General features: G+C 41.5%; 1 protein-coding gene across 5 annotated transcripts in view; it reads right to left on the bottom strand.

Moving 5' to 3' along the window:
• KLHL1 (kelch like family member 1) overlaps positions 1-18,429 on the bottom strand; it is a 127,678-nt gene that overhangs the window by 70,059 nt on the left and 39,190 nt on the right. For all 5 annotated transcript variants that reach the window (XM_028728397.2, XM_028728394.2, XM_028728392.2 and 2 more), the window contains exon 4: positions 16,212-16,408. In XM_028728397.2, the coding sequence (XP_028584230.2) occupies positions 16,212-16,408 (197 nt within the window). The remainder of the gene's footprint in view (positions 1-16,211; positions 16,409-18,429) is intronic.

Here is an 18,429-nt window from a genome sequence, read left to right as displayed (position 1 = left end):
GTTCTTGAAGAAAAAGCCAACCTGCCATGAACTACTGAGACCTGATCAAATGAGATGAGTGGACTTTTACTGGCCCAGCTTGTTATGACCAGATACTTGTTCTAGTAACAACTTCAGGGTGGATATCAGGGAACTAGAGTTTCCATGATTCACCAAGACTGGCTTTGTAATGTGTTTTACTCAGCAAAATATACGGTCTGGTCTTGTTTGTGTATTTCTAATTTCAGGTGCTATGCATGTGGTTTACTCTCTGACTTGAGGCTGGTGCTGGAGGTGCCCAAATTCCTGATATCTTGCTTGCTCAGCACAGGGCTTCATGGTCTCCATGGCACTCCTGAGACCACCACAGGATGTACTGATCTGTGCACATGTGAGAGGTCACACAGTGTACTGCACTCTTCACGATTTGGGTGATCTGGTGACTGAAGGCAAAAATGTAAGGCTGTTATCATGGTAAAGGTAAAGGTACCCCTGCCCGTACGGGCCAGTCTTGACAGACTATGGGGTTGTGCGCCCATCTCACTCAAGAGGCCGGGGGCCAGCGCTGTCCGGAGACACTTCCGGGTCACGTGGCCAGCGTGACATCGCTTCTCTGGTGAGCCAGAGCCGCACACGGAAACGCCGTTTACCTTCCCGCTAGTAAGCGGTCCCTATTTATCTACTTGCACCCGGGGGTGCTTTCGAACTGCTAGGTTGGCAGGCGCTGGGACCGAGCAGCGGGAGCGCACCCCGCCGCGGGGATTCGAACCGCCGACCTTTCGATCGGCAAGCCCTAGGCGTTGAGGCTTTTACCCACAGCGCCACCCACGTCCCTGTTATCATGGTAAGATCACTACAAAACCAAGTCACGTCCACAGGAATAGTGGGCCATTTGATATGGTACACTGTTTGAGACTTGTGGAAGCTCTAGTCTGCCAGAATGCGAAAAGATACATAATAAGACATTATTGCTTAACTGATATTCATAAAATGATATCCTCATTATAATTGCTAGGAACGATTCCTCTCTTTCCAGTTTCAAAACAATTCCTCTATTTCCAGTCTCAAAACATTATTACAGAAAAAGAAGCACATACATGTTCAAAGTAAATGAACAAATGGAAGACTACCTGGTTTCTCCTGAAACAAATAATAAGTTATGGGGGCTTCCTCACCCCCTTTATATTTTCTACAGGAAGCACTACATTCAGCCAAGAGCAATTTCTTAGCAGGCAATTTGACTAGGTGAGAGCAATAGAGGGCAGCACTTCATGGCATCTCACCAACTCCATCCCCCAAGGACCCAAAGAACTCACACCTTACTGTCTAGCAGAAGGATGCAAACCCTTTCAATTAATTCAGTTTCAAACAATGTGAATTTCTTTGGCCAGAAAATGTGATGAGAGGTTGATGGGTTAGAATGCTCATTTATTAATGTGAGCAGTACACAGCACCTTGCAAACAATTATATAGCTGTCAAACTGCACTGTTCTAAGCACTTTTTTGAAAAAAGAAAAGAAAAGAAAAGAAAAGGAGAACATGGCCTTAGGCCTATTCAGTTTTCGGTAGTAAACTAAACTAATCCATCACAGTGGTGTTCTTAAAATTAATTTTGGAGGATTACGAATCTAAACAAATATGCTCTCTTAAAATATAGTTCACTCTCTTTCTTTGCATCATGTAATCATTTCAATTAACATCAATTATGCCCAATTACATGGACTAATTAAGTGAAAAATATGATATCCCCATTAACATTACTGTGTCAGGACACATATTGTTCCCCCACTTACAACAGGAACACTTCCTATTCATTCTAAAAATAAAAGTGGGCTAATGACATAAAAGTGGGGACGCGGGTGGCGCTGTAGGTAAAAGCCTCAGCGCCTAGGGCTTGCTGATTGAAAGGTCGGCGGTTCGAATCCCCGCGGCGGGGTGCGCTCCCGTTGCTCGGTCCCAGCGCCTGCCCACCTAGCAGTTCGAAAGCACTCCCGGGTGCAAGTAGATAAATAGGGACCGCTTACTGGCGGGAAGGTAAACGGTGTTTCCGTGTGCTGCACTGGCTCGCCAGAGCAGCTTGTCACGCTGGCCACGTGACCCGGAAGTGTCTCCGGACAGCGCTGGCCCTCAGCCTCTTAAGTGAGATGGGCGCACAACCCTAGAGTCTGTCAAGACTGGCCCGTACGGGCAGGGGTACCTTTACCTTAATGACATTCATTAGGATCTCAAGCAACGCACTGCTAACTACAACTTTATTTACCAAAAGTCAGAGAATCAGGAAGTCAAAACAAAGACCTAACAGAAGACACCACTAAGCTCCCAGCCTTACATAAAATGTGGATAGAAATGAGACTAGGAATCGCAAGCCCAATTCACATAGATTACTAAACAAAACCATAGTGAAGTATGACAAACTGGGGTGCAGGTACTCACAGCCGCTTTGGTCCTCCTATAGCCCTGCTGCCTTGCCAGTGTGAGCCATGATTTGGCTTAGCATTATGGCTGAACAAAGGCTCGTGATTTGTTTCACCATAGACAAACCATAAGCTGTAGCCAAGTCTTACCTTTAATGATTTGTCTGTTTGAATGTAACAATACGTCAGACCATAACTTAGTTCTTAACTCCCCACCCCTGGCAGGCCAAATCTGACAGGTCTGCCAACCTGTCAATCACCTGACATCACTATGATGTCACATGATGCTGCACTTTGAAATTCCGACTGCTGAGACTTTAAAGTGCAGGGAGTGGGTTGAAAACCCTAATGCAAATACCCCCATACTGCTCTTTCAACATCCCAAAACAGGAGGCTCAAAGAGCAGCATGAGGTTGTCTGTAAATGGGCTTTCAAAGACCCCCCCCCCCCCACTGCTCTATGAACCTTTGGTTTTATACCATATTTTCCCCTGGGAATGTCTCAAGTTGGAATCATTAAAAAAAAATCAAACACTGAAATAATTAAAACCATATATGTGGGTGGGTGAGGATAATTCATGCAAATAATTACAATAAAAGGTTGTGATTTATAGGGTTGGAAGAGCAGTGTGAAGTTCTTTGAAAGTCCTTTGCAACCAACCTCCCTTTGACAGTGTCATTTAAAATTGCTGCTAAAATGGGTATTCCCTCCTCCATTTTAACAACAGTTACAGTGGAAATTGTTTTCCCCTCCTGGAGCAAGATAATAGGGGAGCACCTTGTACCAACAAAAAAAAAAAAAACTATCAGAATCTCACTTAAAGCTCCTGGTGATTACTTTGTAAACATGTCTGCACCTGCCCCACACCTGATATGATGTAATGTGAGGGGTGGGTGGCCGTGATTTCGGGGAACAGGCATCACAGGCCAAATGGTACCCCTTCAAGATTCAAGGGCAATCAAAGAAATATTTAAACATTCCAGTGTAGTATAGTATAGCACAGGGGTCTGCAACCCGCAGCTCCGGAGCCGCATGTGGCTCTTTTACACCTTTGCCGCGGCTCCGGGGCGGATACTAGCGAGGGGAGGAGGCGCATTGTGCTCCCCGACACTCCCCACTGTGGCGGGCGCTGTACTGGCTGTGACGTCGCATGGGGGCAGTGTGTGCGTTAGTCACGCACCGTCCCGACATCACCTTCCCGCCCGCCCGCTACATTGTAAGGGGCATGTACGCTGGTCACTGCATTGAAAGGGGGCATGTACGCTGGTCACTGTTTTGAAGGGGAGTGAAGAACACACACACACAAAAAGGTAACTTGTTAATTTAACATTTATTTCTATGAGGAGGAGTAATTCTGAGGGGTCAAACAAAGAAATAATAAAAAAGTGACAAAAAGTTATTTTTATAATGACGAGTTTTGCGGCTCCCAGGTTTTTTTTCTTCGGAAACGGGTCCTAGTGGCTCTTTTTGTCTTAAAGGTTGCAGACCCCTGGTATAGCATGTGTGTACACACAAACACACACACACACAACCAGAAACAGTATCCATACCTCTCTTCAGAAGCATTGGCTATCCGTCTCCACAACATATTGTCGTGAACAAGGATTTTCAACTCTTACAAATATGAAAGATCAGGAAAAAGAGGAAAAAATGAGAGTTTGTTCGTCTCAAATTAGACCTAATATAAATGAGTTTAGTCCACAAAAGCAAGCTCATACCTCTCAATGAGTTTGTGTACATACTTAAGATACATACTGCATGTAAGAGTCTTGTTTATAATTATATTTTGGGAATGACTCGTGCTCTTATGTAGCTGCATTGTTTTATACTTTTGAGATGATCATACTATAAAGTAGTTGTGTACTATGTTATAAATCAAGGACCGCTAGTTGTTGTCTCTTTTCCTTTTCCAGTGTATTTCTTATAAATAAAAAAAATGGTGTGATGTGAGCAAATTTTTGTTCTAAAAGTGTGGCCCACTGTACTATAGTCTCAAAGCAGTTTACACAGATACTAAGTCCCTGACTGGTTGGTTTGCTAATGCATGGCTCATTTCTGTGTGGCTTCTCTGTGGCTCCCTGGTGGAGCAATGAGAACAATGAGGAGGCAAATAGACCATGGAAGAGCATATGAGACTGTATGATCTTCCACAAGCAATAGTGGATGGTTCTGGTAAAAGAATAGGATTAAGGCCAAGCACTCTAGACATGATTACAGTGGTGCCTCGCAAGACGAAATTAATTCGTTCCGCGAGTTTTGTCGGGAAAGTTTTGGAAAAGCTTCAAAAACCTCAAAAAGCTTTAAAAACCTCAAAAAAGGCTACCACACCGCGTTCTATGAGTTGCTCCTCGAAGTCAAGTCGCAACTGTATTAACGGTGTTAAGAAAAAGGAAACAAACTTGCAAGACGTTTTCGACTTGCAAAGCAAGCCCATAGGGAAAATCGTCTTGCGAAGCAGCTCAAAAAACAAAAAACCCTTTCGTCTTGCGAGTTTTTTGTTTTGCGAGGCATTCGTCTTGCGAGGTACCACTGTACAGTATTTGAAACTTTGCCACTAGTAATTAATGCTTACTTCAGAAAAGCAGGAATCTTGACATGTCTTACAAAATTCTACCTGTCCTGCACATCTTGATGGCTCTATAAAATATAGAAAAAAATAAACTTGGACACTTAAAGTTTCATATAAAATTCATTACGGAGAGTTTTATCAAAAGTTTTTAAAACAACAACAACATCATAAAGGACCTCTTTTAGGCAAGCATAGTTTTATTACTTCATATGACATGCTAAACCTAAATCATGCAGAATTTGGGAGAGGGTAACGAGAAAATTATACACATGACAGGGAAAGGTAATTTGAGCAGAAGGCCTGTCCTTCTTGCAAAATATTCCACTCTCCTTTTGAAAAGTTCAAACCAGCTAACATTAGCCCCCAATGCAATCTCCTAGCCAAGCAACCACCAAACAATTCTAGATTCCAAGTTCTTTAGAGGGAATCATCCACATGAAGTTAGACATAGGCTATGGGTGACTCTACCTAGATCCAGACAATGTGTTTTTTAACCCAGGGTCCCTGAAGTCAGTTCTTGGCACTTTGAAAGCGCAGTAGGTAGAGTGTCCTGAACATGCAAGGTCAGAACTTAGGGGCCTACATGTATATAGAGTTTGAGACAGGTCAATAAGCTATGTCACAGGTCATGAGGCTACTGAATCCTTTGCACTCAGATTAGAATCCTTTTTAACTTGACTGGCCAATGAAGAATTGTCTGGAAAATGCATGTAAAACATTATTATAATTATAATAATAATAATAATTATGATGCAGGGAGTAAAATGGTGAGCATCTCATGTAAATTATACTTATATTTACTGATATCAGCAGATACATACTCCTCTCAAAATAAAATACAGTTGATAAAACTGATTGGACAGTAAGTTAATATGGTCAGTTCTTATTAACATATAGGTAGGTCAGTTTCTTGTCCTCAAATAAATTAAATTTGAATTTTAGAACTCTTTTTGATGGGCTTAAACTTGAAAATTTCCAACCTAAACATAAAATATTTCAGTTCAAGAAGCTGATCTAGTGTTGTATCTATGCAGTAATTCAGCCTTATTTTCTAACATGTTAATTTCCTTTTGTGCCATTTATGCAATAAGGTTGGAGGTTCTTGGAGTTAAATTAGGCATCAGATTGCAGACTAATTCACCATGGGCTGTTTGCTTAACTACTTTCCCGATAAGATCTGAGGCATTTCAGTACCAGCAGTTGTCTTCCTTATATGCCTGCTAATTGACTTGTTGTCCATATGCCGGTCCCTTAAATGTTTTTACTTTTCCTCTTCCCCCAACTGTGCCCTGATGAAGTGGTGCTGTGGCATCACTGCTGCATTAGAGAAAGCTTATCATAAAAAAGTTCCACACTGTGATAAGTGCTAGTTATATCCATTCATTTCAAGCAAGCACCTCCAGAAAGCCAAACCACAAGCAGTGATCTTATGAAGTACCGCAGTTATAGGGGGAAACGGGGGTGGAGGGAAAAGATGTCAAAAGCAAGGGAAGTCTAAGCCTCCTTTAATATCACGAACACAGAGAAATACAGCTTTGCTACTGCCTTTCACCCATGAGAAAGACCATTCTGTTGATCTATGGAAGCTTGGTAATCCAGCAGAAGTTGACATCATGATTTCTTCTTTTAAATCCATCACTAACACCAATCCTTGTTTAATTTTATCATTTAGCAAGACAGATCTATGGTTCTCATTGCATACACTGCATGAATAGCTAAACATTGGTATAACTAATATAGGAAAATCTGTGTCATATTATCTACCTTCCTCTTTACTTCTGCTAATATTTCCTGTGGGCTTCAAAAGATAACATTCATGGAACCAGAATAGTGTGCCAGAGTCTAGGTGCACTGTACAGGTGAATTCAGAGCAAATAGCTCCAGACAACTAAGCATGGCTGCTGTGACCAGACCAAGTATTTGTCTCAAAACACTACCCCTTCCACTTTCCCTCTTGATAGGAATAATGTGTGATAACTAAAATTATGTGCCTGGGTGAATGCAGAGGGGAAGGGTACCTGTATTATAATGATCAAGTCTGGGAGAGATATGATGCTGAAGGTTTGATAAGCCTCGTGAGAGGATGGGCAGATGCTTAAAATTATTGTCTCTTCCTGGTCCTTCCTGCATCCCCCAAGGCTTAGGTGTCAACCCATCTTGTCAACCCATCCTCTAGGCTAGTGGTGGTGCTTTTCAATGCCAGGGCAGTCCACAACAAGACACCTGTCATCCATGATTTAATCATGGATGTGGAGGCCAACCTGGCTTGTATTACCAAGGGTGAGGTTAGTCAGACCCTGTTTTGTCCACCTGGGTACTCAGTGCAGCACCTTCATTGGCTGGAGGGATTAGGTGGGGGCAAGGGAGTCATCATCATCTACGAAGTTTGCATGTTGACTTCCCCACCACCTGCCTCCAACCCCCAGTTGCTGAAAGGTCAGATAAGCACTGTTGCCCAATCATGCTATCCACTAGTGAGTCCAAGGTGAAGTAAATGCATCTTTGCATGAAGCTCTTAGAGGTAGTAGTGTGTCTGCTCATTAAAAAGTCCTCCTTGGACCCAGAGGCTTAGGATAACTCAAAATGTTGCCACGTGTTTCGATTTTAAGGTTGTTTTTTCTTATGAACGAACCTGGCTACACTTGTATTTAGTGTGTGTGGATCAGTACTGAAACAGAAAGCCATGCATTGCTATAGCCATTTGAAACATAGTTTGAGAATTGTCCACCTGCAAGAATTTAAGTAGCAAAAATTAGTTTGTATAAGCTCGTAGAACATGCATAAAGACCAAAGAAAAGATGCAGTTTTGGGTTTGGATTTTTGAGATGCTGCACATTGCTGGGTTTTTTTTTACTAGTTTTGCCTTCATGCTTGCAGTTGTATGTTGTTGTTTTTCTCCTACTCGGTTGTTAAACTTTAGTATAAAAACTCTATAAATCTCCCATATTTTTCCTCCAAAGGAAACATGCCCTATAAAGCTCAGGTTCAGGAAAGGGGAAAGTGAAACAAAATATTGGACTCAGGTTTTCTGTTCTTTCATGTGACTAATGCATTTTCTGAAGTTCTGTATGCAGAATAGTGATCACTTTTTGCAGTCAATTTGTTATCAGTTGGATAAATAATAACCACAGGTATGATAAAGCTGGACACTTTCAAGTTCCAGTGGAGAAAACTTACAGAGTAATGCATGTTTACATAGGAGTACCTTCCACTGTAAATGTGCATAGAATGGTAGCTACAAATGCACACCTATCTATTCCACTGAAATATTTTTTTTTTTATTTATCTTTGGCTAGATTATTCTCCTCTTTAGGGTGCTTATTTTCCCTTTACATACAGTGGTACCTCGGGTTAAGTACTTAATTCGTTCTGGAGGTCCGTACTTAACCTGAAACTGTTCTTAACCTGAAGCACCACTTTAGCTTATGGGGCCTCCTGCTGCTGCCGCACCGCCGGAGCATGATTTCTGTTCTCATCCTGAAGCAAAGTTCTTAACCCGAGGTACTATTTCTGGGTTAGCGGAGTCTGTAACCTGAAGCGTATGTAACCTGAAGCGTCTGTAACCCGAGGTACCACTGTATTCTCAGAAGGTATGTGATTTATCAGTAATCATCTTAAACCTTTTTCTCTGACTAAATTCTCAGCCTTTCATGTGGCTTTAACAATTTCTACATTATTTTAGTCTTTGGTGTCTCCCCCTCTCTTCTTAAGTTTATGTTATTCACTAGCAATGCAATCCAATACATATCTATTCAGACCATTGAGTTCAATGGGACTCACTCTCAGAATAAGTACAGATAAAAGTGCAGCCTTAGTCTTCTTCCCCTTTGCTTTGATGATATCCTTTGCAATGGATTGCATTTCAAATTCTATACCGACCCTTTAATTGGTGCAAAATCCAATATATAATGAGCAATCTGCGACAAGTTCCAGGCATGTCTGAGTAACACTGACACTGCTACATTAAAATGGTAAAATTGCTGTTGAACTCAGGTATGGTCTAACTTAAAAAAAATCTATGAACTGCTCTTCATAAGGACACAACATAGAATAAGCTGCTGGTTTCCTTTCAATCACAGCACTCTGCTTCTTTTTAGACTTTCTCAGCACTCTTCAGATCACTCACGAGCTACTCTGCTGTGGGTTCCATGCTGGGCTCCACATTCTGGGTACTTTCTTTTCTGCAATACTCTTCTCTTCAGCAATTTCAAATGAAAAAAAAAAATACTTGTGTATTTGTATTTATCGATGCATTTATTAGGACTTTTTAATGCAATTAAACAAAACATGTCCCAACTACATTTTATTCTTTGCAGAATACTTCTCCAGCAACAATAGTGGAATATCCATTATTTTTATCACTGTTGGGGTGAAACCTTGTCTGCCTGGGGATGGTGGGGAAGGAAAAAACCTATCTTATCCTTAAAAAAAATATATACTCTGTACAGGAAGCAGTAGTGCAAAGCAGTGAAACTCAGCTTTTTCAAAAGTTGACAAGATGGCTAAGCAGGGGGAGATCAGATAGTCTTTCTACCCATAGCCATTTTTAAAATCTGAGTGAGGGCTGGACCCCTAGATTCAAAGTTTGGATGTAACCACACTTTCCAGTAAGAGAGAGCCCCCAGCAAAATTTGACAACACAGAATCATTCAGCACAGTGAAGCATGGGAACAATAGGCTGCTAAACTTTTTAATATCCCATTTAGTCCACTTACAGTGCCCTCTCTACCCCTCTTGCAGATCACACCATTAGTAGGTTTGAATGCTTTACTTACACACTCTAAAGGCCACATTCATGTGTTATACAGTACAGCAGCAAGAAAAACACAGGTAGGAAATTCTTGGGTTACAAAATACAGAAAAATATTTCTGAGTATGCAGTATGGGCTTGAAACAATCATGCCCAGACGTGATGCATGGGTCAGCTTCACATGGTGGAACAGAATGAACAAAGGAAGCTTCACTATTTTCTTCACGGGAGGTAAGGGGGCATGACCTAACCAAACCTAGAATACATTAACTATCCCCAAACTTGCTATTTATACAGTATTTGACTGCAATTTTCCACACATGGAAGGGACCATGATTAACACTTCTGAGATTACCTTGTACCTGTCAGCTGTAATGAAGGCTGCATCAGGGAACCCTGGTGTTTCCTTAGTCCAGGGGTCTGCAACCTTTAAGACAAAAAGAGCCACTTGGACCCGCTTCCGAAGAAAAAAAACCTGGGAGCCGCAAAACCATTGCATGCGCGCCGCTGCCCTCCGATCTGACAGCGGGCGGGAAGGTGACGTCGGGACGGTGCGTGACTAATGCACGCACCACCCCCATGCGAGGTCACAGCCAGTAAAGCGCCCACCACAGTGGGGAGTGTCGGGGTGCATAATGCGCCTCCTCCCCTCGCTAGTATCCGCCCCAGAGCCGCGGCAAAGGTGTAAAAGAGCCACATGTGGCTCCGGAGCTGCGGGTTGCTGACCCCTGCCTTAGTCCCTTCCTTGGGAGAATTACACTCCCACAGGCAGTTTGTGGGGTAGGATCAGTGCTGTTTGGAGTCTCCTCATTCTGACGGACACAGAAGCCTTCCACACTAATCATCTGAAGGGCTTTCCATGCTGCTGGCCTCACCCCAGATGCCACATACTTCTCCCCTGACATCCATGCATTGAACATGAATGGCTGCAGCGGGGAAGCCCATGTTCACAGGCCTTCATTAAGAGCTCCAAACCTGGTCACATGAGATTCCAGCTCCATTGACGTCTACACATGTATTCTCCCCTGTTGCCATGGCTTCTTTTCCGCTGCAACTCGCCGGAACTCAGTTCCAGCACCTCTGAGGTTGTGCGCCATTGTCATTATAAGAGAACAAGGTGAGTTCTGGTACCTCTTTTTTCTAGAAAAATGGTACTGCCCATTGCAGATGCCCACACTCAGTATGCAAATGTCAGGAGTGAGGTCAAGGAAACTGGGTAACATTTGGAGCAGGGCCAACAGTGCAGCTCTAATGTCCTTTCAGTTTGTCAATATGTGCAGGTGGCTGGAATTGTGGAAACATCCATCACAATGACTCGATTTATCAAGGTACACTGTATCCCCTCTCTCAGCATACAAGTCAGCCCCGGTGTACAGTTTGGGAATCACTAGTATAGGAGAACAATGACACTGAAGGGTTTTTATTTTCAATCAATTGACAAAGGACAAAATATTTGCTTCACATTGCTAATTGCTTCACATCATAAAATAAATGTCTACAAAATTCATGTAGCCCCTTCCTCCTGGCAATTGTAACTGCATAATCCTGAAAGCTATATGGAATTTCACTAGGTACAATATATTGGCATTTCAGTGCTCAGAAACATGTTATTTCTACCAGAAAAGTATATTCTCCAGGGGACACAAGTGGACTCAGCACAACAAATGACTAACACATGTGTATTCATAGCACAAAATCACAAAGGGCTTCGAGGGAAAGAGCTCCCCTTTCGTATCTTTTCAAGTCTCTCAGAGCTGTTTATAAATAAAATTCTTGCCTGGATTTTTGTGGACTCTACTTCATTATATATGTTCAAAACTGCACATTTTATTCCATTAGTTTGCTTTCACAGTCTGTGCTGCCTTTTATTGTAGATACTTCCTTTATTTATTTGGTTCCACTACTATTGAATTATTTAGTGCCAACTGTGTGTACTAAACACCAGATTTCATAGGTTCATTTCTCTGCCCTGATGCTTAACTCCAGCTTGTCCGTAAGTGTCCTGTTCACTGTAACATATTTATTTATCTTGCTCTGGTATTATGTGGCATGGACCCTATCAGCTTATGAAATTGGAATGCATGACTTCATGAAACTGTCAAAACTGTTCCCCACTTTGCCTATACTAATTAAGCAGAAAAAAATGCTTATGAAGATCGTTTTGTGTATTTACTTTTCTTTTATTGCCCTTTCAGCCATCTGGCATCATTCCACCTTTGTAGAAAAAGGCATCCTTATCTCTACAAGACGTCCTTCCTAGTCTTTGTCTAAAAATGCTTGTTGTAATTGTATCATCACAATTACCACCAGGCTTTTCCTTTAAACAGCCCCAAGAGCTTATTTTCCAGTCCCCACTATGTTTAATACTATAGCTTTGTCATAATATAATATTAAGATAGACAATATATTATTATTATTAATACTATTATTATTATTCATGGCTATGCATACATTAAATTATAAGATAATCACATAAAAATATTATCAATTACAGTGGTGCCTCGCAAGACGAAATTAATTCGTTCCGCGAGTTTTGTCGTCTTGTGATTTTTTTCGTCTTGCGAAGCACAGTGTCGGGAAAGTTTTGGAAAAGCTTCAAAAATCACCAAAGTCTTTAAAAACCTCAAAAAAGGCTACCACACCGCATTCTATGAGTTGCTCCTCGAAGTCAAGTCGCAACTGTATTAACGGTGTTAAGAAAAAGGAAACAAACTTGCAAGATGTTTCCGTCTTGCGAAGCAAGCCCATAGGGAAAATCGTCTTGCGAAGCAGCTCAAAAAACAAAAAACCCTTTCGTCTCGCGAGTTTTTTGTCTTGCGAGGCATTCGTCTTGTGAGGTACCACTGTATTATTATTTATTTGTTTATTTATTTATTTAAATAATGTGGAAGTGCCTCATATTCTACAGGTAATTGTAACCTCTAAAAATCATGTAACTATAGCAGCTGAATGAATACCAACATTTGTAATGGTGCAAGAAGCAGAGGTGCTACAAACCACTTTGCAATCCAGGAATAAAAATGTGTAGCTGTAGGATTAAAGTGCTTATTTGAATTATACATATTCCGTGAAGACTGTTAATTCCTGAAGGATATCAGTGAAATTTTGACTTCTGTAGGAAATGGAGCAGAAACGCAAAATCAAACCAACACTACACTGGTAAAATTCCCATTTAAACATTCTTTCTCATGGTTGCTGCTGAAGATCTTTAGCATGTGCAGCCAATTCACAGCAACAGGATTAACATATAAATTCATCTTCTACTTACATCAGCACAGCCAGATGAGGTATTGGCATATGAGTCAACAATGTGAGGCAGCAGCAAAAACAAAACAAAACCCCTAATGCTATTCTACGTTGTATTAACAGAAGTCTAGTGTCCAAATCAAGGTCTAAGTCTAGTGTCCAAATCAATAGTCCTGCTCTATTCTGCCTTTGTCAGACCACACCTGGAGTACTCTGTCCAGTTCTGGGAACCACGATTTAAGAAGGATATTAACAATCTGGGACATGAGCAGAGGAGGGTGACAAATTTGATCAATGGTCTGGAAACCAAGTGTTATGAGAAATGAATCCACTGCCAGAGGTTGTGAAGCTACAGGTCCCCCTTTGCGAGTAGCCTGTGTCCCTGAAGACAAGGAGCCAGCAGAGAGTAATGTCTGCACCTCTGCCTTCCTTGCCTCTTGACTGACATTCCATGATGAGTCCCTCCATCTCTGAAGAGCTGCCAGCCAATCTAAGCATCTGACCAAGAGCCATGCTTGTTCTAATGGATATCTGGCTAGGCAATCACAGCAGCTGCATTTAAGGCTCTGTTTATTACTACAGTAATAATTTCAATCTAGACCAGAAGGAACAGCTCTCTCTGCAGACAATAAAGTCTAACCAAATATTACTAATAGTATCAAGTCACAAGGAACAAGTTGGGTGCAGCATAGTTCTATATTTTAATTTTAATTTAATTTAAATTGTTGCATTGTTACATTTGCTTTAAGTTTTGGGTTATAAGTAGTGATACTTCAATACTATGCAATTATGCAATTATGGCTAGATATAGATATGTGCCTTACGCCCAGTCCTGAAACCCCTTTATTATAATTATTATGAGACACTTAATTTCATGTCACAACTAGAACCCAAAGATTCTTTTGTGCACACTCAAACACTGTGGAAATAATCCCATGCGGACATTTTTATAATGGCACAGCATAAATTGTTAAAATGCAATGAAAATAACGAAAGCTTCTCTGTATCTAAAATAATTTTAACTGATCCAAATCAAATTTAGGGGAAGGACTGTAAGTCAGTAGAACAGCACATGTTTTAGATTGAAAAGATCCCAGGTTAGGGTTATGTAGGACTGAGAAAGACTTCCCAGCTTCTGGGAAATGTCTACTGTCAATTACAAGGGCAGCCATCCAGTAGGGACCCGCTGCACACCTGACCTCCCATCAATCATGTCAGTGTGCTTATCAGAAGGGAGGGGAGGATGCGGCAGGGAGGCTGGTGCAGTGCAAGCACAGCAGCAGAGACAATCCAGCACTTCGGCTGCTGCCCCTGCACTGTGCAGCTGCTGGGGGTCAAGGTGCATGTGGTGCCCCTTCCTAGGGGCCATTCATAGCTCAGTACAGACAATACTGAGCTAGATGAATCAATAGTCTGACCACAGGCAGTTTCCTATGATCCTTGAAAGAGCATTTGATAACAGGAGCAATCAAGCTACCTTTCCCCCCTTTTACTGAAGTAAATGCAAACTGAAACTTTGTGGGTGTGAGTGTGTAAAACTATGTGGCTATAAAGGTAAAGGAACCCTGACAGTTAAGTCCAGTCGCAGCCAACTCTGGGGTTGCAGCGCTCATCTCGCTTTACTGGCCGAGATAGCTGGCGTTTGTTTGCAGACAGCTTCCGGGTCATGTGGCCAGCATGACTAAGCTGCTTCTGGCGAACCAGAGCAGCGCACGGAAACAGTGTTTACCTTCCTGCTGGAGTGGTACCTATTTATCTATTTGCACTTTGATGTGCTTTTGAGCTGCTAGGTTGGCTGGAGCTGGGCCTGAACAATGGGAGCTCACCCCGTCACAGGGATTCAAACCACCGACCTTCTGATCGGCAAGTCCAAGAGGCTCAGTGGTTTAGACCACAGCGCCACCCGCGTCCCATGGCTATACTGATATGTATATCAGGTCTTGTGGAGAGCTTTCACCACTACCACCGCAACGTCAGGAATCCTGGTGCCTCAGACTCATTTATCTATACACAAGTACTGGTGTCTGTGTATTTTAAATACCTTCACCACCACCCATTCTCCCAGAAAGCTTCACACAACCTCTTAGTCACGTGGTTAGGCTTGAACATGAGATGAACTTCACCACCAGACACAGGATAAAGTTAATATGGGTTCCAGATAGATAGGCCGATCAATCAATAGATTCATACACACACACACACACACACACACACACACACACACACACAAATATACTGATACTACACATATTGGAGACTTACGGTGCCAGATGAGTTTTGCACCTTATGTGTATGTACTCAAGGGCTACTGCTGCTGACTCTTGCCTCTAAATGGCATTCCCCTCAAGTCAATTATCCAAATGCACCACCCACTAATTACTTCCACACCTCTTCTCCTGAAGCAACTCCTCAACAGTCCAAATTCCAACCGTCTTTCTCCTATAGTTAACTCCCAATGGAGTTTTAATTGTTCAACTAACTGCAATTTGCTTGATTTGAGCCCTGTCTAGTAAACCTTCAATCTCTCTCTCCAGCCAAAAATGTCACCTAGCAACCACTGTTAAAAGGCTTGTCATGTTGTAACAAAACAGGGCCTCATGGCTATGAGAGGTTCCATAACGTATCTTCCTTTTAAACAGAAACGTAACCAAACCCACACATATATAGCATTTCTCCACAGTACTCTTGGGGTCCTTTGGAAAGAATTTCCCTCCTGTCCTTCCTGTTTCAGAATTTCTAGTAGCCAGAATCCATTGAGACAATAATGGAAAATTCTTATTATAAGATAAAGATGCAATGGGATCTAACCAGGATGGCAATATACAATGGTGCCGGTTTCTGTCTGTACCCATGCAGCCACCCACAAAGGGTTATTATTACACTTTTTCTATTAACTTGGCTGAAAGAACAGATATATTAAATTGGGATGAGATAAGCCTACTTTGAAATCACCAAACCAGAACACACAGGTTTATCTAACCAAGGAGTTAAACAATAAATAAAGAACATGAAATTTCAATCAAGGAAATAAGTCTGTTATATATAATCATTTGAATGAGCAGATAGTGGATAAATCAAACTGTCCAGTTCTTAATGCTATAGTTTTGCAATCTATAATATTTTCTATAAAGCATACTGCATAAGAAGGTATGAAGAAACAAAACAAAAACACAAGAAAAGATCTGAATGCTAGCGAAATCTATGTACCCTTTGCCTCTGCTCTCCTCTGATAAGGTATGTTGAACTGCCTTACCATGGTATAGCTGTGAGCCACTTTCATCAGCTCTGTGCATCCTTGAGCATCTGCAAATGCCCGGATTCCCAAACAGTTAGATGGATGTAAAAGCTTCATGAGAAAATGACAGCACACTTCAACTACTTGAGGGAGCTGAAGGAGACACGCAGCTGCCAGGAGGTTTTCAATGGTATCTTCCTTAAGTTCCAAGCAACCTGTACAAGAGATTAAGACACACATGCAAATTTTGCTACTCATATGTGTGCATCACTTAAACTAATAGAGCCAATTGCAATTGCAATTAACAAAGAAGCAAGAGGGGGGAAATACTTAATCGTTATGAAAGCAGATGAAAAATAGAAAAACTTCACACGATTACTGAGTCGTCAGCATGCTTGTGTTGGGAAAGTTTTAGAAGAAAATTTAATACTGCCCCCTTCTTCTCTGCACTCCTCAATTAAGTCTCCTTTATTAGGCGTCAGTTCTCCAAAAGAGTAGCATTGCACAGCTGGTTCACTGCAGTATAGAAGAATCTGGCATACAATATTACCCAGTGGTAATATTGCATTGCACTATAAAACAAATCATACATTTGAAGTATTGAGTAATCTATTCCTGTGAGATCGGTATCCTAATTTTTCTTTCACTGGATAGAGGACTGACACCATAATAGCTTTGTTTTAATCAGATTTATGAAGTTGATACAAGATGGATTCAAAAGCATGTACTGTAATTGCTAAATCAACTTACTGCCTTTAACCACAAGAGCTTGTGTGTCCAGTGAGGCAGCCTTGAGTCTATATGCGGACTCACTGTAAATCCAAGCGGTAACAATAATAAATTAGGTACAAACATCATACTAATGTAGGTTCTTACCAGAACCAGTGTGCTGTAGTGGTTAGAGTGTCAGACTAGGACCTGGGTTCTAGTTCCCACTCAACCAGGAAGCTCAGTCTCTCAGCCTAACCTCCATCTTACGGTTGCTGTGAAGATAAAGTAGAAGGGGGGCTACCTTGAGGTCTTTGGAGGAAAAGTGGGATAGAGAAATAATAAAAAAAATTTTTTAAGTGATTGCAGATTCAGATGAATGCAGCATGTCGCCTGGGGGAGCAAGTTATGAATGGGTCAACACATTTTTGAAGGGGATTGAGATGGCTGTGGATTGAGAAGGCTGAAACGGGTTCTAATCTTCTACACATTTTCAAAGTAACTATGTCATCAACAGGATACTGGAAATAAAAGCCAAACTGATAGCAGATTCTTATTCTTATTCTGTTTGACAGTCACATTATCTTGCCCAGGACAAAGTCAACATGGCTTATAAGTCTGACAGCCATTACCACACAGATACATTAAAACAAAATGGCAAAAGAAATACATTGAAAACAGCCCACCCATTTCTGAAAAAACACAGACAGTTAATGGGCATATAGGAAAGTTTTTGCCTGGCTCCTAAAAATATGTAATGATGGTGTTAGGAGAGTCTCCCTGAGGAGAGCATTCCACAAACAGGGAGCCACCACAGAAAAGGCCCATTCTCGTGTAACCACCCTTCGGACTTCACATGGGGGAGGAAGACAAGGAAGGGCCTCAGATGAGGATTGCAGGCTGTTAAACAGGCCATTTAAAAGGCACACATTCTGTTGCTTTGAATGGGAGAAACAGCTAAACACCTGTGGTATGTAAGGTGTTTTCCATCTAAGCAGATGGGCCTTCCAAGGTGTCAGAATTGCCAAATTTATGACAGATTGGGTAAAAGATTCTTATTTTAGAGGCAATGGAAAAAGTCACCCATGCAATGATCTCCCCATTGCTTTCAATGGGAGACACAGATCCTCTTATCCTGCCTGAAATGTCTGTGTTTTGCATACAAATGGCATGATTTTGCCCCTCCAAAGGATCAGGCCTACCAAATTGTAGATGGAACAAAATATTTCTCATTTTGAAATAATTCCTAATGTATATTAATGATCTGTCTCTACCTTCCTCTCCCCGCTCTTCCTTTCTCTGGCCTATATAAAGGCTGTTCCAGAGTGTTACATTTCTTCATCTCAACTGTAACAAATGGGGAAATGAATCCAAGAAATATATTTTTTTTGTTTCATTCCTAATTTCAATTTCCATTCATTTTAATTATGAAATTAATGAAGTAAATTGGCTCATTTTGTTTAGTTTTTCATGAATTTAAAAAACATGAAGTGAATGGATTCATGCTGTTGATTTTTTATTCATTTTA

This window comes from Podarcis muralis, chromosome 4 (genome assembly GCF_964188315.1).
Source record: "Podarcis muralis chromosome 4, rPodMur119.hap1.1, whole genome shotgun sequence".
NCBI classification, from domain to species: Eukaryota; Metazoa; Chordata; class Lepidosauria; order Squamata; family Lacertidae; genus Podarcis; species Podarcis muralis.
The sequence above is the reverse complement of the archived record's forward strand: the minus strand, read 5'-3'. Positions and strand labels throughout refer to the sequence as shown.